General features: G+C 39.7%; 1 protein-coding gene across 1 annotated transcript in view; it reads right to left on the bottom strand.

The window, feature by feature from the left end:
* Positions 1-2105: 2105 nt before the first annotated feature.
* The window catches only part of VAT1L (vesicle amine transport 1 like), a gene marked incomplete at its 5' end in the record, with an annotated part of 64367 nt that continues 42566 nt past the window's right edge, over positions 2106-23906 (bottom strand). Inside the window, 2 exons of the mRNA XM_082321003.1 lie at positions 2106-5078; positions 7489-7572. Coding sequence (XP_082177129.1) covers positions 4980-5078; positions 7489-7572 — 183 coding nt within the window. The 3' untranslated portion in view covers positions 2106-4979. The remainder of the gene's footprint in view (positions 5079-7488; positions 7573-23906) is intronic.

Genomic DNA, 23906 nt, shown 5'->3' with positions numbered 1-23906 from the left:
TGTCAAGGACTTTTCAGGTTCTCATGCGCTACCGACTGAGAAGGCAGGAGATGCACGAGAAGCTGGGAGGGGGCACAGACAGGACTGGTGATCCAAACTAGCCAAAGTGCTATTCCATACCATATGATATATAGAAAAAAAAGTATAGAAACTGGGGGAAACCTGGCTGGGGACCCGCTGCTTGGGGACTGGCTGGGCATCAGTCGGCGGGTGGTGAGCAATTGCATTGTACATGACTTATTCTGTGTGATCTTATTATTTTCCCTTCCTTTCCTGTCCTGTTAACTGTCTTTATCTCAAAAACAAAAGAAAACAAAAAACTAGGGGAAGAAGAAGGAAGGGGGGGGACATTCGGAGTGATGGCATTTGTCTTCCCAAGTAACCCTTAGGAGCGACGGAGCCCTGCTTTCCTGGAGATGGCCGATGGGAAGCAGTGAATGAATTCCTTCTTCTGCTTTGCTTGCGTGCGTGGCTTTTGCTTTACCTATTAAACTGTCCTTATCTCAACCCATGAGTTTTCTCACTTTTACTCTGCCGATTCTCTCCCCCATCTCACTGCCGGTGGGAAGTGAGTGAGCGGCTGCCTGGTGCTTAGTTGCCGGCTGGGGTTAAACCGCGACATGCAGATAGCAATTACAGTGTGTTGATTGCTTTGGCTCTTTCTGCAGTGAAAGAGAACACTAGCTCACACCAAGGGACTTAGGTGCTGCCAGGGGGAGAAACTCCTGCACGGTGCTCTAGGAGCTGGAGGTTTTAAGTGTGTTGTGTGCTGGCAATCACGGCCATACTAGAAGACTCTTTTCTGACAAAACCCAACCAGGATTAACCACTAAACTCACAGAAAATGAGAGGGGAAGCACAAAATGGAGGATGAGGTGAGACCCAGGGATACGCAGTACCCTAGGATGATTTTTGCATTTTATCTGCCCAGATGCCAGGCGAAGGCAGCCTGCTGCATCCCCGCTTGCCTGGTAGCAGCCTCTGTGTGTGAGATCGTATGACAGCTGAGTATAGATGGCCCAGTGGGAAAGCTGGTAAAAGGCAGAGCTTTATTAGTAATCACAGAGAGTTTGCAAAAGGCTATGGCTGTTTGCTTTCAGCCTTCTCCTGACCCTGTGATTAGGGATGCACTGATCATTATTTGCTTATTAAGACTTGAAAACAGAGGGCAGAAATTTGCTCTGCTCCTCTTCACAATCAGCAAGTGTTCATATGAGCTTTTAGATTATAGAGGAGATGCAGTAACTACTGAAGTGAGATTTTTCCAGGGACATTACAGGCTTTAGAACATGTCCTGCATGACTGGAATGAGCAAAAGCTAACGTTTCCTCTTTGTTTAGATATTAAACTGAAGTTCATTGAACCATTTCTTCCTTTCATGCAGGGAGACCTTTAAAGCCATGTACTCAAGTGCAGGCTTGAGATGACCTGTAAGGTTTGGCAACAGCCATCAGTTCTTTGAAAGAAAAGGTGTAAGCCTCCGTGCAGCCCTGAATTAAGACCAAGGCCCATGGAGAGCACGATTTTAGATTCAATCACATCCTCCTGCTTTCTATTAGCTAATTTGGTGGTGGCTGTTTTGGATCCTATTTAAGATTATTCCCTTAGAGTATCTTCCTGTCTGAAAGGAACTGTCTCTCTGAGGGTAACTTGGGTGTCAACCCATCTCCCAGTGCAACCCGAGTGCTGAAATTCTGGAAACTAGTTTCTATCTGTATCGAAATACACTTCCCTGAACACTTCATGAATGGTGCTTATATAATGCTTTGAGTTTCTTAGACCGTAACATTCAACATTTTATATCTAAATTGTTAATGTTCTGTAAAGTAGCACACTCAGCCATTTTAATAACCTCGAAGTATTCTGTAATAAAAAAAAATTCTTTGTATATCCCTCAGTGACCAAAATGGAAAATAAGACCTCAAATTTTCCTCTTAACCAATTCCAAGTCAGTTCCCTAATGTGACCATAATATTAGAATAAAACACATAAACAAAGGATAATGCTATGCTCAATATTTTATTTATATTTTTATGTAAACATAATTTGCTTTGTAGGCACAATATAACAAAAGCTCTAAAGCAACAAATACAATTAAACAGTGTTTCATTTCACTTCAATCAGGCTTAAGTTAAAGAGAAGCTTTCACAGTTCCTTTAAGGCAAATTGAGAAATAATTTGTTTCACTTGAAGAAACTATCCAATTGTCTTAGAGTTGTTTAAACAACACTGTCAGTAGTAAGCACAAACCTTCATTTCTACTCCAGTCAGACTTGGTCAGTAACAAGTCTCGGCATCGTCATTTTGTATATAGCATGCCCTCTACCACTTCAGATGCGATACTACTGTTTGTGGTATTCTAAAAGGTACTTAGGGCTTGTGGGCCAAATTCTGCTAGCACAAATCCTGCTTCCAGAACAGATACCTGAAAGACTTCCATTCGTTTCAGTAGTAACCTTCATATACACCGTATTAATACCAGTAAAACACAGAGTAGAGTTTAGCTTGCTGATGGTAATGCTCATCTGTGTTGCACTTGGGTAGATCCAGAAGTTTTCCATGGTACTCACTGCAATTACCTGATACTCTGCTGATCAGAAAATGGCCCTAAAATTGGTATGAATTAGTATGAAGAGTATTTTTGCCTTGCTAACAAAACCAGAAAGAACTAGCCAAAATTATTTCATTTGATTGTTGTCCCTATGGTGTCCGTGGCCATGACCAAGATCACCCATCTTCATTTGTCTTGAAGGGTAATTTAACTGTAGAGCCAACCATACTGCGGTTCATAACAGAAGAACGGATTTGCTATTCTGCTTGCCCTACTAATTTAAGGCCTTGAGAATGCCACTTTACTGCCAGCTCGAAGGTCACCAGCAATATTGCTCACTTTGGCGTCAAATCAAAATTCCTAGTTACGTTAAGGTTTGTTGCAGGACAACATCGTTACACTAACTGCAAAACAAAATTGGGCATGTTTCCTACCATTGTCAGCTTATGAGTCATGAAAACTTAATGGGCTTTCTTAAAAGCCCAACTGGCAAGCCCAATACGTGGAAAACCCTCACTGAACAGATATTTTTTCTGTGGATAAAGTCCCTCTTTGGGCCTGATATGGCACTGGAAGTGTAGGCAAGTCCAGCTTGAAAAGAAAATCAACTATAGTGAAGTTCTGCATCAACATCTAGAGAAAACTAAGTTCTGGTTTGATTAATATTTCAAAAGCTTTTTTGGCATTTTTCTCCACAGTTATTTCTTCTCATTATCTTTGAATTTGTTTAACCCAAGGGAAACTCCTTCAGAATGAACATTCTGCACTATATTCTGGTATTAGAACAGCATCTTCATGAGTACAGTGTAAAGAGATGGACATTAATACTCGGGCAGCAAGATAAAACAAACAGAAAAAACAAGAGAGAATCTTCTAAAACCACACATAAAAGTCATCCAGACCCACAAGTCCTTTCACATTGAGAAAAGCCTGAGAAGCCCTCCCTCTCTGCTTTTCTATACTAGTTTTTAACTTCTGTCACTACAGGATACTTGTAGATTTAGGTGAACAACTAGCCATGCCTGGGGAAATACTTTCTTTTGGAAAAAAATATTAATTCAAAGATACATGGCATTATACAAGGTCTTTGACATTCCTTTAGCATTTCTACTGTAGGTGATTGCAGTCATTTTAAAACAATTGTTTTAACAAGACAGTTGAGGACCTGAGTAGCTGCTGCTTGGACAGGTGAAAGACATGGAAAAAATGTTTACTTTTGCCATGTTTAGATACAGTTTCCACTAGTGGGAGGTAGATAAGACTCGCTGGTCTCTGAATACTTGATCCTGCAAATAATTACAAACATAACTGTACAGATGGAGCAGAGCTTTTGACAGAACTACTCCCCTAGATAAAGTTATCCCCATGCATAATTTCGGATGGGATTAAGGCCTAAAACGAATTTTTAACAGGGTTAACTTCTGTAGGAGTTCAGCTCCAGCTTGACAGTTGATCAACACATTAGTGATTTCAGAGCAGTAAACTCTGTCAACAAATTTCTTTCCACATACTGATGAGCGATCCTTACCAATACAATTTAAAAATGAAATTTAAAATTGGTTTGGATTTTGGACACAGATGAGTCAATGTGTCCTTAGCAGAAGATGTTGATCTGTCAATAACAATGCTAATTGCTACAGGCAATTAAAGTTCTGGGTCTAAAGAGTGGCTCACTGACCTTTGTCTCTGCCTGTAATGTACGGGGCGATAGCTCAGATCAACAGGAAGGCATGACAGTTTGGCACTCTGAATAAAGTGTTTAATTACTGGTGCTGATGACTAACGTGATTATACAATACTAATCAAAGTCTCTCAATTAATGATTTCTTGCACAATTTTAGATTCCGTAATCCTAAATGAGGTATTTTTGAAAATGAAGATAGGATTGCTTATAAAATGATAAAGCATGACTTGAGGAAAAAGAAAACTCATCTTTTTTGCAACTTTTATCTGTGGTTCATAAAAGGAAAACTATTTTAACACTGAAAATCCACAAACTTAAAATCCTCCCTCCAGTTACTAGAATCTTCCAGACAGCAAGTGGGGAATTTTTTTTGTTACTGTTTCCAACTTGCAAAAAAAGCCCAAACCCCCCAAAGAAGTTTATGCAAAATGTTGGAATTTGCACGAGAAAGATGCCCATCTAAAATTACACAGTAAGTTAAGAAGGCTTTTAAACCGGAACAGAAAAATCCATGGGACTCCTACAGGGAAATTGGATATTACACAGGAATGTCATAATACTGCACTGGATGACAATGGCACTTGAGTTCAAAACAACAATGATCAACAGCTCATAGCTCAGCTGACTGCAGACAAATACAACACACACTGTACTACAGCATTTGTTCACTGATGCACAGAATAGATTTCCCAGTCTTGTTCCCTTCTACTCCATCAATCTTTCTGCTTCCACCACCTCTGGCTGTTACTGGATGAATGGCATGCGCTCTTTATTCTCATTGTCCCCTTCATGGTCTTCTTCCTCTTCTCCAGCCTCGCTTGTCTCTGTGCTGTCGTTGGCCATCTGCAGGATGAAAGATGAAGGACATCAGAGCACCTTTCATGTTGTTTTATTCGTTCTTATTTCAGTTTGATTCATTTGATAAGGTGACTTTAAAAATGAAAGAAGACATGGTTGCAACATGGAAATAAACGTTCTGTCTGTGCAAAACTTTTGTTGGCACTACACCACTTCCAGCTAAAATTGTAAGCTAATTGTAAGCTCCCTCACAGCTTACAGCTGACTTACGTAACAGAAAGCTGCTTTGTAGGACACTTGCACAAGCCGACTCTGATCGGTGCACTTGTAGCAAACTGGTATTAAGGCTCTCAGATAGGAAAAACGACTGTGTAAGAAGTTTACAGAATGTGTGAGACCTCTGGCTTACAACTCCTTCTGCATCTGCTCTTCCAGAAACAGGTAACACTATTCTTTAATGCCAGCTAATGGATGGGATCTGGTCCCCTATGAGCCATAGTGTCATGAAAGCTCAGAGAGCAACTGTTTTATATAAAAAACAATGAAAAATTGTTTTTCAATTTCATAAAATTGAAATTGTTTTTCAATTTCATAAAAAAAAATGAAACTTTATAGAGCAGTGGATATGTAGATGCTGGCAGAATATACCCATGACAGAGTGCAAATCTTGGCTCATACAGGAGTGGGGAGAAACTGCATTTGCCTATTTTATTGAAGATGCCTGTACAGGTAGCAGGCAGCTGCAGAAATTTGTAGTTCAGGATAGCATTTAAGGAGCACATTGTGGTTTTTTCACACGAGAATATTTATTACAAGCTGTGTAAAGGTGCAAGACCCTCCTGTACTTCACCTTGTCAGTTTGACTTGTCTCTGGAAGCACAAGAAGAGTCTGGGTAACTGCACAGGTGGTAGTCTTTAACAGCAGCGATTAGTATGACTGAATTTTCTTATACACCACCATTACCTCTCTTAGGACACAAGAAGATTCCTGTATTAGCCCATAACTATTTCAAAACTCACTAAGCAAGGGACCCATTTACTTTTTGAAGAGAAATGCAGTGACATTATACCTTCCCTGTTTGATTACTAGCCTTTTATTTAGTTTAAATAACCTTAATGGTTTTAAACTAAAAGAGGGTAGATTCAGACTAGATATAAGGAAGAAATTTTTCACAATGAGGGTGGTGAAACACCGCAAGGGGTTGCCTAGAGAGGTGGTAGATGCCCCATCCCTGGAAACATTCAAGGCCAGGCTGGATGGGGCTCTGAGCAACCTGATCCAGCTGTAGATGTCCCTGGCAATTGCAGGGGGGGTGGACTAGGTGGCCTTTAAAGGTCCCTTCCATCCCAAAGCATTCTATGATTCTATGATTCTTTGCTGGAAATAAAAAGCTCAAACACAACCTGATTTTAATGGAGAAAAGCAATGCTCTGAAGTTACCCTTATTTTTAAATTAACACCCATTCGTGAAAGTGTATCAGATTTGTTCTCACCTTCTCACAATGGCTATTGTGAACAACAACAGATGGAATAAATGTAATAATGTTGTATTAGGGATTCTTGTTTACAGTTTTAAGATGCAATTTAGCTAAAAATAATGCCCAGTTTCCATATGTGAGGTCCCAAAAGCCCTCCTTTTCGTTGCAGTAATTTTATATGAGATTTGGGGCCAATTTCAGAGTAAGAGCAAGTAAGAGCTTAACTGTAATTCCAGGTTCTTTTCTGTTCTTTCAAACCAGGAGATATCTCAGGTCTGAAAGCAAACTTCATACATCAGTATTGATTTGAAATCAATTTTTCGTTATCTTTACTGCTCCTTCCTACATCATCAGTGAATTTTTAGACAGGAGTCTGACTGTCATTTACTACTGCCCTCTGTAATGTTTCAGTGCCAAGTGCTCCAAATCCAGTGGACCGGAGCTCCACCATAACTATCTTCCTTCAGAACACTTCTAGGAAGCAGTATTTCAATATTATACTTCATATGTTATAACAGAAGTAAAAGAAATTCCTACCAAAGGTACGCTCCATCTTCTGTATGGGAATCAGAAAGCACTTCTACGTTTGTACAATGAAGTAATACCGACTGTGTCTTTTTCTGTTCAATTCACTTATTAATACAGGAATTTTGTATTATGTGAAACATCTTTTTTTTTTCCATCACAGAGTCAGAAACAGATGTGGCACTTTTACCCTGATCTAACACTTGCAGACACGTTTTTGGAGAGGCAGATAGCCATTCAGTATAGAAAATTAACCGCTGGGACTCTGAGAATTACAATTGCATTTCACTTTGGGTTAAAAATATAAATTACGATTATTGGTTCTATTTAGGTGCTATGGATTTAGAAGAAACCAGTATTTAAAAAAATCATAAGGGACATTTCTCCAAAGGTGACTACCGTGCTTTAACCTGTGTGGCTGTACACCATGTATGTAGTGCTTTGCACTCACCAAGGGAGTGGGTGCTTTCTCCACATCCAGAATTAGTTTTCCTATATTTCCTCGGTCATGGATTCTCTGCATGGCCTCCTTCACCTGAAAGAAAGAAAACCTATTGATAATTTTCAGGCACACGCTAAGAGAAGCCTGAACTCCTTCCTTCCAAACCCAGCAATACGTTTAAGGCGTGCCATGTGCAAGGTCATTCAAACAGCTGCTTGAAACAAAATTAACAGTTAAATGTTTTTTAGTGAATTTATAAGGCCTGGTTTTTGCATCATGTTTGCAAAAATGAGATGTGAGTCTTGATGACAGTCTCTGAACAGCGTAACACATACATAATGTTAACGTAGTACAAAAGTAATAGTTACTTGAGGTGCAGAGAGAAATATAGGCTCAGGGAGTTAATCCTTACAGGTTGTTCACTAGATTTTCTCTTCGCAGAGTATTTATCAAGAAACCCTACTTTCACTGAAAGTATGAAATGTTTTTCTAACTGACCTATGATATTTTTCAATTAATTTCTTTAGCATTCCTATAGAGTGAATGCCGTACCCAGGCAGTGGCTGTGATTAATGCAATACTGTGGTTCTCACTGCATAAGCGAGCATTTCTTTCCTTCTTTTTTCCCACCTTTTTTTTTTTTTAATTTTAAATAAGTAGTGTCCTACAGATACCACTAAGACTAGACATTTAACAGCTGGCTGCAATTAGCACATGTGAGAAAGGAAGAAAAACCTCTTCTTACTAGTGCACCGGAGAGGAGCTTATTTTGATGTATGAAGTTTCAGAACTCATGAGAGCTCAGTGTTGATGAATTGAAATTGTGTGTGTGTTGCACTGAATGTTCCATGGGCAGCATGCAGACCACTATTAAATCACTGAAAATTGGAAGATGTCAAGAGTTTCCTCACTTTCACTGTGGGAAACTTCAGGAACTGAAAATGTACACATAAAGGCTGTTTCATATCCTCATCACACTGTTTTTTGCGGGCATAACAGGATATGTTGAGACAGGAAAGAGTTTTAGGTTAATAGGATCTACCATCTGTGACATAGTTTTATGGAATATTTTAAGAATAATGGCACAGAAGTTTGAAACAGTATGCTGACTTGGGAACAGGTGGGTCCCACAGTACATTTAAAAGCCTGAACTGGGGTCCAGACACCTAAGATCATTACTGAACATCTAATACAGAAGGAGGTATGAGATTTTTTTAAAGATACTAAGTGAATACAGCTTTCAACTTCCAATTAAATTTAATGGATGCTGGGCACAAAATGTCTTTACCATCTGTCGGCCTTATTTTGAAAGCTGACTGCAGTGAACTCAATATTACAACCTAAATTTTGCCAAGTGGTTCCCTCAATTAGTAAATACCAGACTTAAAAAAAAAAATAATCTGTTAGAACAAAAGAAAAATTGCATTGCAAAACACAATGACCTCCTAAGTTGGGGCATAATTGTCAACTAACCTTGGAAAACAATCTTATGAATCCCACTGGATAGAAGGTTGACCTCTAAACGTAATCGACAAAATCACAATAACTTTTATGAAGTTACCTTACAGCATAAACAATACCTAACTAACCTATAAGACTTGTTGTGCCCTATGGACAATAGTCCTTTAAGAATACCCAACAAAGACTCCGAAGAAGCAGCAACTGTATTATTTTTTTATGACTCTTATTCGCCAAATCGAGCTTTTAGGAGTCTATAGCACAGCATAAATAACCAACATCAATGTGACAGAATTGGAAAAATCAGCAGACTTGCTCGTCCATTGAAATTTATTACCAGCACATCATGTGGAAAGCAGGGCATGCAACATTTATTTTAATTTGTACCGTATCATATTTAGCAAGACAAATTTGAGAAAATGTGCTTTCCCTGCATTTTTCACATGCACAGTATCAAATTTAAGACTCTGGAGAAAGGTTGAGGAGTTGCTTCCAGGACACTTGTAAGTAGCTTGCAAATGCAAACAGCAGGCAGAGGCAAAGGGAACAATAAAACTTATAACAATAATAGTGGCTATGAGATCCAGATGGAGCTATTAAAATATATAAAAAATTTGAAAAAAAGTTTGAAGAGCTGATACAACATCTGTATAGTTTAGTGTTATTTGCAACTTACCTACCCGCTTAGTCAAATGCTGTACTAGTGCAATGCCATCCAGTATGCTATATCTGAGTTAAGAGACCATGAGCTATTTTATAAACGAGTAATTTTTATGTTTATGGCTGCTAACAGTCCACTTATTCAACCAAGACTGCAACTACTTGTTTCCCAAGGTGCCTGAATATTAAAACCATTCCCTCTTATACTATAGAAAGCAGAGAGCATTAAAAACCTTCTTTGCTATGCAAGTATGGCTAAGGCTTAAGTTGTTCTATGCAGACTGTACAAATGCATTTATTTTTTCGTGTGAACATTTAAGTGCTGCATATAGTCTGCCTTTCGCAGAGCGTGGTATGGAGCTTACGCTAAGTCCGCACCGGAGTGTTTGCACATTACCAATGAAGATGGTGAATTACCCTGCACTTGGTTAAAATCAGACCCAGGCTTAACTGGTAGCACAGTGAGGCATGTGGAAATCCTGGAATTTATTGGAGGTTCTCTGAAGCGGTTGAAGTTTGATTCAAAATAAATATCCCTTCCAGTAGCAAGGATCAAAAGGGTTTCCCTCTTCTTACAGAATTGTGTCCCGAAATTACTTTTCACCAATTATTCTATATTGGTTGCTATTTGCATTTGTCAGCTCAAATCCAAGTAAATGGATCCGATGTACTTCTGTTTACATGGACGAGTTAATTGAATTTCTTCTTGTGCAGTATCGTCAGCCGAGGGCTCCTGGACTGGAAATAGTGCAAGGGAGTGTTTACTAATATAAAGAGTTTCCATTGGAATAAAGGACGTAAATTCTGTTGGCCTTTGTTTGCTTTTGGTATAGCTCAGCCCTGAGAGGCTTTGGGTCTAAACTAATGCTGAACTACAGATTTTAGCCTTGAGAGGCCCCAAATTGACACAACACGTATCACAGAGCTCTGCGCTGGAATCAGAACTATTTTTACACATTAGTGGACAATTGGCAAATGCTTCCACTTCCCATGTTATTTATGTAAGGGAAGCTGGCAAACCAGTTACTGAAAAACAAGAAAGACCCAGAATGCTGCACAGCCACGCGCTGTCTGGTGAATCCAGCACAGGCCCTCCTAGGCAGCAGTAGAGGAAAACGATTAATAGCAAAGGAGAAATAAAAGGAATCCCTAGTTTGCCTTTTCCTTCAAGCACCCTTGCATTAATTCGTATTTTAGTTTGATGTACTGTTTTCAAGCATACTATAGTGCAGAATTGCCTTCCCCTATCTGTTCAGTCTAGTGGAAAATGATTACAAACACCAGAAAAGGACCTTTCTAACCCAGTTTGAAACAATTTGCATTTGCTTTAGGGAATATGCTTTTATAATTGGAAAAACAATTTTGAACAAGTATATTTCTCCTATCCCTTTCAGCTCTACAAATGGTAGAGTCATCGATATGTTATCATATATCCTCATTCAAGTGTTTTTCAGCAATGACAGTGAATCTGGAAATCTAGATGACCTATGCAGTAATGAGGTCATCTGTAAACAAAAAACATGGTCTAGAAAGACAAAACCAATGCACCTCAAGGTCCTTTACAAGTCATGCTTACCATGCCTTGTGAGAAATAGTCAAATTCTCATTTTCCATCATAACTCCCCAAGTGCTGCAGATTTTCTGAGCCTTCTACGAGCTCCTTCCTCATACCACTCTGCTGGACCCAAGCAGAGAGGCAGGGAATATGAAATATATAGATCTTAACTGGGAACGTACAGAACCATTGCACTGTGTTAGCATTACAGGCAAAAATTAGCAGCTTTAACGTTTCTTAGAAAATGTTCATCTATCAACACACACTTGCACATTCAAAGAGGTGTTATGCTACCAATGCTATCAACACAATTCTTCAAAGAAGTCTTGATACAAACACAGGATAAAAAAAAATCACAAAGCTGGCAAAGGCGGCCTGTTGTGAAAAAGCCTATTCAAGTATATTTTCCCGAGGGAATGTTATGGTCAGGATCTCAGAGCTTCTCTTGGATCAGAGCCATTTCTGTCCATCTGTATTGTGTATCGTACCGAGAAGAGCAACACTTACTGTCAACAGACCTTGGCAGGAGAGTAGGGACTGAAATGCCTCCATGTTACCGGTCACAGAATGTTCTGCAAGAGGTTTCGGGACAGCTGGGTTCTCTGGAAGTATGAAGTCCGACAGCTGTACTGAGCCCTCTCCAACACCACCGCAGTCTCTTTCTTGGGGTACTCCTCAAAAGGATCAAGAACTTTGGATATGGTGTCCTCTTTAAAATTTCTTATTCTGCTTCAAATAGGTTCATCTTCTCCAGCCTCAAATCTTTTCAAAATCAAGCCGAGGCACTTAACGTCTTAATCAACAATGGTAATTTTCAGAATGCTGTTTAATACTTTCATCTCCTACCAAACTAGGTTTTCTCTGTCTTCAAAAACAAGCTGTAACAACGAGGCCTCCCTCTTAACGATTTTTTAATACAGAGAAGTATTGCAAAAAGTTAGTGTTTTTAAAATTCTGCATACAAACTAAAACAGAAAAGCAAGGAACAAGCAAGTTGACGAGGCACATCGGGTTCCAGATTCAAGGGACAGATATCTGCTTTATCTTTCTACTTTCTAACGTCTGAGCACTACAGGCTTTCGAAGACAAAGCAGATAACGATACACACTAAAGAATAAATTTTGGAAATTTTAATGATGGATAAATCTGGAATTCCATGTGGGTCTAACAGACTTTTCAAGCCTGGATTGAGAAAGCTCAATATTTGTTCCTCCCAATGAGAACTTTGACGATAACTGGCTGGGCCAATAGTTGTTTGCAGATTCAGAAATGATGCCACACCAGGGGTAATGGCATGCAACACTCTGCTCAACCTTCCTTTGCTGATTAAAAAATTAAAATGATTTAATATTATAATCCTCTGCAGTTCATACAAGAGCAACACAAAGAAATCAACAGGAAAATCTCAGCGCGTCTCAGGACAATGCTTAGACTGGACAGGGGTATGCACTGGGGGGTACTCTGTTTGTGTGGTTTGGGTAGTGCTTACTTCTGTGCTTTGTGATGGGAAAAGATTAGTCTGGTCTTTACTTTGTGGGGTTTTTTAAAGATATCTTTCCAATAGAGTAGCTAAAATGATTCATTCAGTGTTGCTGATTCTACTGGATTCGGGGAATTTGATATAATTTTACAAAGACTGATTATGTACCTTAAAATTACTGATACTTAGGTTTTGATGCTACCTATTACCAAAATAAGTCAAAAAAGAAGACACAAAAATGAAATAATTTTTAAAGTTTCTCTAATTTTAAAATGGTATCTTTTTGTAAAAAAAATTAAGTTGTCACTGCAGCAAAGGGAATGTTTTCAACTAGGCTGTAGTTCACAGCGATGCCTATATGGTCTCAATTTAACAAAACAACTAATTTAGTAGTATCGCATTAGCTCTAGAGATTAAGAGAAATAGCATGGTATCATAAATACAAAATATTTCCTGTTCCTTGTAGCAATGATACGCTAAATTGATATAGTATCTCTAAAAGAAAGAGATTTCCATATTTCTGTAGCTAATACCTCATGGCAGAGCATATGATTTGCAAAGCTTTTATTTCACTAAAAGCAAAAGAGAATACAATAACAGCCATAAATTATTTTCCCCTACTGAACACAACAGCAGCGTATGCACCGGGAACATGGTATGATTTTATTGTAGCCATTCTGTCATTAGTGAGTTGAGAGCAATTCTATTTAAAATAAAGTACAAGCTTATATTTAAAAAAAAGAGAAAAACAAAACCGGTTTTGGTTTCTTACTAGCATTTCTAAAATAGTAAAGTACTAATAATAGCAGAGTACTAATAGCAAAGTAGTCACACTTCAACTAAGAAACCAGCTCTTTTCGGAATCGCATTATATCCACAAATGACTTACATGAGTTTAATGAAGTGCTCTGTCAGCACTCCTAACTAATTTGCAATACATTTTGATGTGAGAAATATATATAAAAAAAGCACAAAATTAAGCATGCTATTACCTGTAACCACTCAGACTGGAAAAAAGATCTTCATACTGAAATTAAAAGTAGCAGCTGCAACACATTTTCTTACTCAAACAATTTCTGCAAATCTAAAATCATGAAAAACAAGGTATATTCCAAACTGAGCAAGTAACATAATATGCTATCAGATTATGACATTGTATTTGGATATTTGCAGCTAGCTTCTGCTTGCATTGCTTTTCTATAGCTTTTGATGGGAGTGTGTAAAACCAGGCCATTTTAAATTGCCTAAAAGACTTCTTTTTCCTGAAATGCATCTTGTATACCTGCCTTAGTACTAGTTTTTTCCCTATGCTCTCCTTGAATTTTTCTTGTTTGTTTTTAGCACTATATTTTCCCCAGGTGGAATTAGTAACTGGGGGAGATTTCTCGTCTGGCTTTTCATCTTAAGTCATTCATTTCAGGTCCCCACCTCTACTGTCCTGGTAGTCACAGCATTGGTCCTTCAGTTCGCTGAAGACTGCAACCCAAGTGAGACAAAGTGAGGAGTGCAGCACCTTACAGGAGACATCTTATGATTTAACCTTGGATCCCCATTACAGAACAAGCTCGCAAACTGTTCTGAGACCACGATTACTTTGGGAAGTTCCTGAATAGAGATGTTTTCCTGGATGTAAGTATGACCCTTTATAAATAATATATGCCCGAAACAAACAACTATGCTTTGACTTTGTATTGCTATAGTCAAGCCTCCACTTAGTTACCCATTTTACTTCAAACCAATTTGTTGGCTGTTCTGTGTTTGAAATCAAGAGCCAACAGTAATCTCCACTGAGGTATTCATAAATGCTTGCTGACATTCAGTTGTCTCTGGAACTTCATTTTGTTGTTAGAATATAGCAAAAGCAGTCTACTGCTTTATAAATACAGAAAAAGTTAAATGGAAAATGCATTACTAATTATCTGTTGCACCATTTCACCATGTGAAAGATAAATGCAGCCTGCCTAAGAAACAGATGCAATTTTCAAGCCTTTGGATATTATTTTAAACATAATGATCCATTTCTGTATTTGGCTCTTATAAGGAACCAACCTCAGGAGTAAAATAAGAGAGACTGCAAAGTTGGAACGCTAAGCCGCTTGCTATGCCAATATAACACATTGGGGGCTTTAGGCCCATGTTAGTAATATGGATGTTTAGTAGAGAGAAACAATGAAGGCAACATGCCAGGGAAAAACTTCCTAGTGTGAATGTCAAAACATAATGCTTTCATCATCCTACGTGAAGCTGTTCAGCTCTGTAATATGATGAATTTTATCATATTTTTTTTTTTTAGTAAAGTTATACATTTACTTCAGGAAAAAAAAAATTGAATTGAAAGACACTGGTGCAACAGAGGAGTGGATATTCATTTTACTCCACGATGCTGAATGCCATTTGTTGCACAAACTGCCACCTACAGATGACAGTTTCATTTTTGCAGACTTCTTTACCCCCTCACTCTCAGCTAAGGCAGGTTTATTGGATGGCAGCAGAGGACTGTGTGCTTTCTTTTCTTGGGCCCCTCTGATTTCCCTGAGGTATATGAAAGGATTTCTGCTTACAACAAAGGAATCCTTCATTCCCCTTTTTGGTAAATTAGGCTGTAGTATGAAAGGCTAAAGAATCTTATGCCAAGGTTACAAATTTAATCCAAGCCAGAAGTGAAATGAGTTCAATTATCTCAGCGTAATCTGTCAAACTGGCCAATCGTTCCAACGCTGTACCATCACGTCTTGTCAAAAAGGTGATCAGCAGCCAAATAAAGGGAATGTCCCTCACCTCCAGATGGGTACAGTGGAACAGAGCATCAATTTACTTTATGATCTACAACTGTAATTTTTTGCTATCATTAGTTCTACACCTTTAGGTTCAATATTGCTCTTTATTTTCACATATCACCTCAAAGAATCACCTTTTGTCCTCTGTTTACACATTGAAAACATGCTCTCCAGCATGTCAAGATGGTTCCCCTCTAGCCCTGAAATAATCCCCTCATCCGTTGAAGCCTGTGCTGCAAAGATCACCCCAAAGTCTTACTTTCCCAGCTATATCCCTTCCGTCCTTAATCCTTTAGCTGATTCTTCAGACTAGAAGTGAAGACATAAGTAGCAACATTTACTCTCTGCACCTGGCCATCAACCCAAGTCTTTTCTGCCCACATCACCTCCTAGGAGCACTTTTACCCAGTATTATTTTAAGCACCCACACGATTTTTCCTGTGGTGCATTTACACATAAGAGATAGTCCAAGAAAGACATCTCCAAAGCTGGTGCTTTAGTGATTCTTTACAGTAATCCCCCAAATGGCCATGTCACTACACCCCTCAAGTTCTTCCTAAGTCTCTTCTGGTGGGTATATGGGAGGCTGAAACCAGCTGATTATTTGAGAAGTAGCAGCCATAGTCAGGAACAGTTAGCCCATGCTCCCTCACTTACTGGCTCATGCCATGGGATGCTCTTGGACAGTTTTCGAAGCAGGGACTGCGTCTTCTTAGGGGTGTGCATATCATGTCAACAGAACCCCACCTGATCATAGCCAAGCCTGCTAATCACAGCTGTAGCACACAGAAATAGCAGCAGCGCCTTTTAAGCATCTGTCATTGTACAGCCAATTTCACACACAAGTAACAGAGGTGGAACAAAGCATTTTGCAACAGCAAAATACCTTTATCCTAAGGCTCTCTTACCTCTGTTCTCCAAACAATATAGGGAGAAAGGAGGGAGCACCCATTTAGCCTGCTTAACCATCAGAAACAGAATCATGTCTTTCCTCAAAAGGTTTGTTTGAACCGTATTGCCAATAAAATCTTTCAAGTTCAGGAGAGAACGAAATAGCAGTAATATAGAGGCCAAATATAAGAAATGCAGAAACTAGCAAAGGGGTTTAGATAATTGTCTAAACATACAGGCATGTGCTAGAACTTAAAATTAGAAGCCTTGGTTCAGAAATAGGTTCGAAAAGACAAAGAAATATAGATCATCTCACGGGATCTTTCTAACGCTCAGTGTGGTCTTTGGTTTGGTATTGCTGTACAGAACAGGTCCAAAATCTATTTTGTAGTGCTACTGTGAGGTTCAGTAGATGTTGGAACAGAAATTGCACAGCATGACAGTTAACTTTTTGAGGAGAATTTGGAACATTCTGTGTATACAAACAAATTTCACTCCCTGTTCCACTGGTGTAATTTCCCTGACATCGCTAGGTTGCATGCGAATAAGAAGAGCAGGTACTGGGAGAGGATGAAAGTCTCAGTTGATAAAGGAATACCAGTAGCGTTCAATAGGCTCCAATCACTCGAACATATGTTCTGTAAACCAATATTATCCTTCAAACATGGTTTTCACACAGGTCAGCGCTTTCTGACCACTCCTCCAATCTTGGCAGAGCATGAACTTTCCATTAGGACAACTCAGTGTTTTCCTTATGAAAGCCAAGAGAGCTTCCTCTTACTACCCTTGCCCCAGTCCGCTACGTGCAGCTAAAACAACAAGGAGAAGTTTAGCTTCTGCACTAGTTCCATGCAGGCTCCCCCTGACAGAGAGAAGAGCTGTCTGCGAGAGCATTCCCTACCAATAATTAATTCCTCTCTTGCTCACTGTCGTGTGTCTGAGAAGCCTGCAACTGCATCATGTCTGCAAAATCACATGGACAGGATCTCCATGGTGACAGTGTCAGGTGGTATGCAAACATCAGCTGGCTAGTCAAGGTTACTTTGGCAACTCAAGTGTCACAGGTAATGATCCAAATCTTGTTCAGATTTATGGAAGAATAATCTGAATTTAAAACTTGCCCATTTTTCATTCTAGGGCTGGTTCTGTTTCGTTGCTGTTCATAACAGATGCTATTTCAATGCGCCCGGAGCTATCTCCATTAGAATTACAAACACTAATATCAATAATATTTATTCAAGCACCATTTGTATGCAGTAATGAAGAAAAAGATGCATACTGCAGTCTATTCTAGCTGAGATACCACATAAGCAAAGCTTTAATACTACAGCTTTCGCTAGTGCTGTAAGGCAACATGATTTTTATTATCAGACTCACTGCTGTGCTCTATTACTAAGCTATGTTGTCTTTAATATGAATTGTGAGCTGCATTATAATTGCAGATGCTCTTCCCAGACCAGGAGAAGAGTTTTCTTTCATGTCGTTGGCATATATGGCTTTTAAAACTGAACACGGCACTACATAGGAAGAAAAATCATGCAGTCTGTCTTCTGGATTATGTCTGTTTAGCTTTGGTCTGTGGAAGGGAGGAAACTCAAGAAACCACGGGTAACAGTTTCTTAACTTGCTGGCAGCTCTGAGGGAAGTGAACTGGTACGCTACTCCGTGCAGATTTTGCCAGGGCGTTAGGGCATGGGAAGTACAGAGCAAAAGTAAATCTCCCTTTTAGGCTACATTTGCCACAGCCCTGTCAACGTGGCTTGGGCTAAGAGAAGGGAGAGGACACGGGCTCCCTGGCTATCCTGTGACACACACGCTGAGCAGTCATGGGGCTCCTTTGCACCGATGACTGCGTCCTACTCTCAAAAGTGACATCCATAAAACTTTAGTCCTATTGCTTTGCTGGTATATTTCCTCCTCGCTAATCCCGAAATGTCTCTCTCATGTTTATGCAATATGATTTAATGGAGTAATATTTCATTGGGAAACATGCTCGCCTTTTTTTTTTTTTTTTTTTTTTTTTTTTTTTTTTACAGCTTTTGTTTTGTTTTTAAATGAGTTTGCAATACTTTCCTTTCCCGGGCTAAGTCTTCTGTACCAGCTTTTGTAGAAAAGCTGTTTGCCCGGGTGTGATTACTGACAATTACCCTACCACAGACACGGTTACTCGGACAAAACCATCCTTTTGCTGGTAGGGATTATTTCCCTTGGGAGCAATGGAATAACCTGTATTGACCACAACTCACTTCCATGGGAATGATGTGCATCCACGACAGGCATATTTCCCTTGCACTGTGTAGCGGAATAGCTAGCAGAAAAGTGCTTCTAGTATTTAATTGACCTAACTGCTGTGACAAAATCCTCCCATTATCTGGTTGCACGGGAGCCAGGTATATGGGAGGCTGGCAACCCCGCATCTGCAAGTGGCCTGCATTATCCTCTCTTTCCCAGGCTGATTCTCCTCTCTTCCCTACACCATTAATTCTAAAGAGACCTCTCAAACTCTCTTTGCTCTCCTGGAGGCTGCGGGTATGCAGCATCTTGCAAGACAGATGGAAAAGAAGCATAATATTTACAGGATTTTGAATAGGCTCTATTCCTGCCCATGGTGAATACAGCCAGCTCTTAACATGCAGGAATCAAGCACTGAGCATATGCAAGAAGACACATCCAACTCAGGATATCTGAGGCCCAATTTTCATAAACACCTGATAAAAAAAAAAGTGCATGTGGAAAACATGGATACAATCAAAATCAAACGTGTTAAAAAGCTAGTATCATTAGCAATGATTTTGAGCTGATTAAAGTATTTTAGACCCTAGAGGAGGAAAATAACTTGGGTCAGAGTGTAGTTCCTTGCTGTGAAGCTAACATGTCATGTCATCCTGCTAGTATCCACCTGAAATCAACTATGATTTTATCCAACTCACCTGTTTATGCTCTGTTATGCTGAACTTTTGCACCAATGGTTTTGCCTGCATACATGCAAACAGAAAGTACTTTTTAAATCCCTCTCATTTCTCCATTGCTATTCACAGCTGCAAACAGCAGCTCTGGCCTCTATTCCCTTCTGCTGCCTGTCAGCGAGAAGAGACCTTTTCTCTGGAATACCTTTTAGCCTCACTGTATGTTGCCATGGCAGCAAGACTAAAACCAGACCCAAGACGAGAAAAATGTCAAAGGAATAAAAACTGACGCTACAGGCAAATTCTGACTCTGAGTCCTCCCTCGGCTACTGAAGATATCTATTAAGTTATATATCTTTTAGATGGAGAGCTGCAGCTGCAGAAGCGTGCTGTTTTCACTCCTTCCTTAGTCCTATAAGCTCCTGCTGACGTCAATGAGTATTTGTTTTGCCTCAGTAAAACTCAAAGAAAAAGAGATTTAAAGCCTTGTAATTACAGAATAACTGAGCCAAATCTTGCCCGCTTTTACTTATGGAGTCAACAGGGATAAAGCAGAAAAAAGGCAGAACCAACATCAAATTAAATATTTAGAAGTACTAAACAGCAGTGCCTAGATTATCAGTTTGGTGGGAGCTTTCCTACATGGTAAAAGAGGAGAAAAGACCTTGAAATTTGATCCATCAACACAGAGAATTCCAGCAAGTTAGGACAGCTGAGGGGTATTCAGCACTTCGACAGTTAAAAACTGGCGTTTTGGTCGCAAGCGAAGTGCTACAGAAAGAACATCTCTGTAAGACTATGTGTATTATCTTAGAAAACCTGCACAGAGTGAGAAGGAAAGCTATTTTTGATTCAACTGGCACAGCACAGCTTTTCTCATTATCATTTGTTACTAACGTAAGCTTGAAGAAAAAGGGAATTTTTTCTGCATTAATATGGGAAATAATTACCTTATTACTTTCAAAGTCAAAGGTTGTTTCTGAAGGGTAGAGATTTGGTGAAGAAATCCCTGGAACTCACTTGAGCAGAAAAGCCACATCTTGTGAATCAGGATGAAGCTTTAAGGATCCTGCGCTGGAATTTCTTTTAGAGCAGCAATAAAGCCAGATCTCCTGGACCCAAATCTCCTGCAGCAGTCTGTCTAGTCGACAGCACAATACAATCATATTGACTCTATACTGAGATGAACCAGTCTGAAGACGAGCGCGGTGTTGTGTGGAAGGGAAGTGGAATTCTTGTGACAAAGTTAAAAAGTTCCTCAAATCCACTGACCAAAGGGCAATCCCTCCTACATCACGCTTCTGGCTGCCACTGTACGCCTGCAAGCCACTGACCCCCAGCAGCTGTCTGAGTCTTTGGGATGGCTGGTAGGAATTGCGATAGCAGGGTCCCAATTTATACTAGGAAGATGGCTTTAAGCACATCAAAGCCACAAGTAGAGGAGCTCAAAACCGGTCACCTTTATGGTACCCTTCTCTATTCTGAGCAATAACGCATCTGATTGATAATAAGTTGTGTCCAACTGTGCACACAGGGATGCCCCAGACACTCCTGAACCTTGGGGTATTCAAAAGCGTAGTGGCTCAGATTCCACTCTAGGGAGGCCGGTGTGGTTTGCAGCAGCAGCTCTTGCACTGGGAAAAATTCCTTGGGCTGCAAAGGAGTTTTGGCAGTTGCAGGCAAAAGAAAGAGGCCCTCTGGATTTGGTTAAGATGCAGCAGACTTCTGCCGAAATTGAATTCATATACCATGTTCAGTTTGGTGTATTCCTGTATTCCATCATGATCTGTTGTAACAATTTATGGCAGGAAATAAAGTTTATTATATTCATCACTATGCAATTAAAAAAAAAAAAAGACATTTTATGTTGTTATTCACTATCAAGCTCCATGACATCAGTTTTTAAACTCTTGCCTCAGCAACACTGCCTTATGATCTCTTTGAAAAAACATTTGGAAAAAACCTGCACCAACCCACAAGTATGTCTCATTTGTTCTCTTTCACATAAGCATGCTCTAATAGTTAGAGTGCCATTAAACTTTCCCCCTCCTCCACCCCCGGAACAGGCAGACTTCATTATAAGCATACCGCTTTGCGTAGTGCTGTGTTGTTGCCTTTCTAATTATAATGCCTAGACTGGAGAAGGTGAATGTTGTTGATGTCCTCTGCACAGCCTTACAGCAGCAACCCCGTCTGGTTACTTCTCTGTGGGAATCTGGCAAACAGAGATCCCTCTTCACACACAAGGGAAAGATCAGACAGCCCTTCTGGAACTGTATTGTTTCACAGCCCTACGAGAACTCAAGTCTGAAATACTTCCAGAACCACAGCTTTTCACACAGACTGTCTAGACACTTGCAGGACACTATTTAAAGACAGAAGAATCTTTTCTTTGACACCATTTTCTGAATTGCCTCTGAGCTAACTAGCTTCAAGGTGTTCCAAGTCAATCCATGTCTTAACTCTGCCTCTGGGCAAACGGGCACAAATATTGTTAATTGGGGGCGGGGGGAACCCAGCAAATCAGCTTGCAAAATAGTAGGGATTCTTGAACATGCGTTTATCAAGAATCAATGCCAATTCTACCATGTTTTTGTACAGGTATGCAGTTACACCAGAATATAAATGAAATACCAAAGACTAGGCTCTTTCCTGCAGGGACCCCCCTTCATCTGAGCAATACTTGGGACTATGGGGCCCCGATTCCCGAGGTTCCCAGGCACAGCAGGCTCTACATTAATGGCAGCGTTAAACCTCCACAGTGACAGCACCTGTGGATATTCTCTGTGGATTTAACACTGCTTCACTGTATGGCTGTGTCCAAAACATTTGAATTACATGCCTTGGTTTCTTTGTCTTTACGACAACACACAGTATTTACATAGTCCATAGGGATACTGCTGTGTGCTAGTGCACCAGTCAGGTGGCCCTTTAAACCATACCACAGCTTTACTGTACAGGCTGTTACATCTTTAGTGTTCAAATAATATAAGAAAATTATTCCAGAAAGCTTAAAGTGGCTGTTCTACATGCTGTTTCTTTTATTGTCTCTCTAACCAACAGTCCTTGTCATGTTAGAAGCTGGATATTGGTAAAGATGAAACCCTGTTCTGACCTCCTGTGACTGTTCATATGCTCCAAATGCAATCAAATTAGGGATAATGCAGCCTGAGCTCACCCAGGTACACTGAAGTTTGAGGCATGAATAAAGATGGCCATTTAACTCCTATGTGTTACTAGTACTGGTCAGCCTGCCTCAATCCAGGATGCAGACCTACACACACCATTTGGGTTTGCGTGTGTATGCAAAAGATAATTTGTACCATCACTTTTTTGCTACTATGGTGAGAAAAAAAAGCAGCTATTATTTTCTACAGTTGTATGTTTAGACCAAAAACCCTTCCATGTACCTTCCGGATACGACAAAACCAAAAACGCACACGTGGTTACTTTCTTGCTCTTTCCCAAGCTTTTATCAGTACGTTTATTCAAATTTCTGTTTATTGGCGACAAACCAGTTTATTTTGCAGAAAGGAGATATTTCTTTGTGTGTACCTCACTAGAAAGGATTTCCTTTGGTTTAGGAAGTTGCAAAACTACAGAAAACTTGCCAAAAGGACGGTCCTTTTTTATCTCATATTATTTGACCAGCAATCCATGCTGATGGCCTATATTACTCGCACCTCATTTGTCTTTCATGCTTGTTCCAGTTCTCTAATCCACCAGAACCATCATTCAACAACTAGATCTTCACTAAAAACTCATTTCTACAGTCTCGCTGGGAGACTTCTCCATAGCTTACCAGCACCACCAATTTTTTCGGTATTTCTCAACAACATTTCTAAATCCAGACTGAAAGCACTACAACCTGCATGACAGTAGTTCCCTTTCTTTCTCCCTTAACCTTCCCTGTCACGGCTTTTCTTCTGTCTCGCAGTAGTGGGGGTTGCTGCCCGTGCCTTGCTTTCTTCTACTTGAACCTTGTAACAAGACCCTGCCTAGTGAAAACATGCACTTCTTCCTCTACCTTTCCCAAATGGCAGGTGATTATTTTTTTTTGGAAGTCAGGCACAAAACCTGTGACCAGCACGACTTCTGCCACTGTAACACTTCATCGTATTTTCTAAACAGTTCAAGTGAGTCAAATATTTTCACTCCCGAAGACCTTCTATCACATATTCCTCAGACTCTTCCTTGAGCTCTATTTTGAGCTATTTATTTCACAATACGGAATCTTAAGATCAGTAATAAAAAATTAGAAATTCCCGTACTACCTGTCTGCTTATTCCACGGAACTTCAAGTCTTCCTTTATTACTACTATGGAGAATGAATTGTGCTCTATTCCAGAACCACTATTCCAAACCCAGAACCGCTATTCCAAACCACGGGAACTAAGCTTACTGGTTACAAAATACGGTAAACATTCAGTCTTCCAGATAGTAAAGACATACTCCCTAAAAAGCCTTGACACTGCAGTTTCTAAAGTCTGAGAAGCCTCATATAGAAATCCACTTACTAGGATCAGATTACAAGAGCACATTAATATTGCGTCTTTGAAAAAAATCTCCATGGCCTTTTGTAACAAAAGATTTTCTCCAATAAAATCCATCCCTCATCAGTAAACCAATTATGTAAATTCTTGAAACTCATCAAGGTAAATCCCAAAGGTCTCTAAAGATCCAAATGAGAAAGTATTTCT

This window comes from Platalea leucorodia (genome assembly GCF_965183815.1).
Source record: "Platalea leucorodia genome assembly, chromosome: 8".
NCBI classification, from domain to species: domain Eukaryota; kingdom Metazoa; phylum Chordata; class Aves; order Pelecaniformes; family Threskiornithidae; genus Platalea; species Platalea leucorodia.
This window is presented reverse-complemented; position numbering and strand designations above follow the sequence as displayed.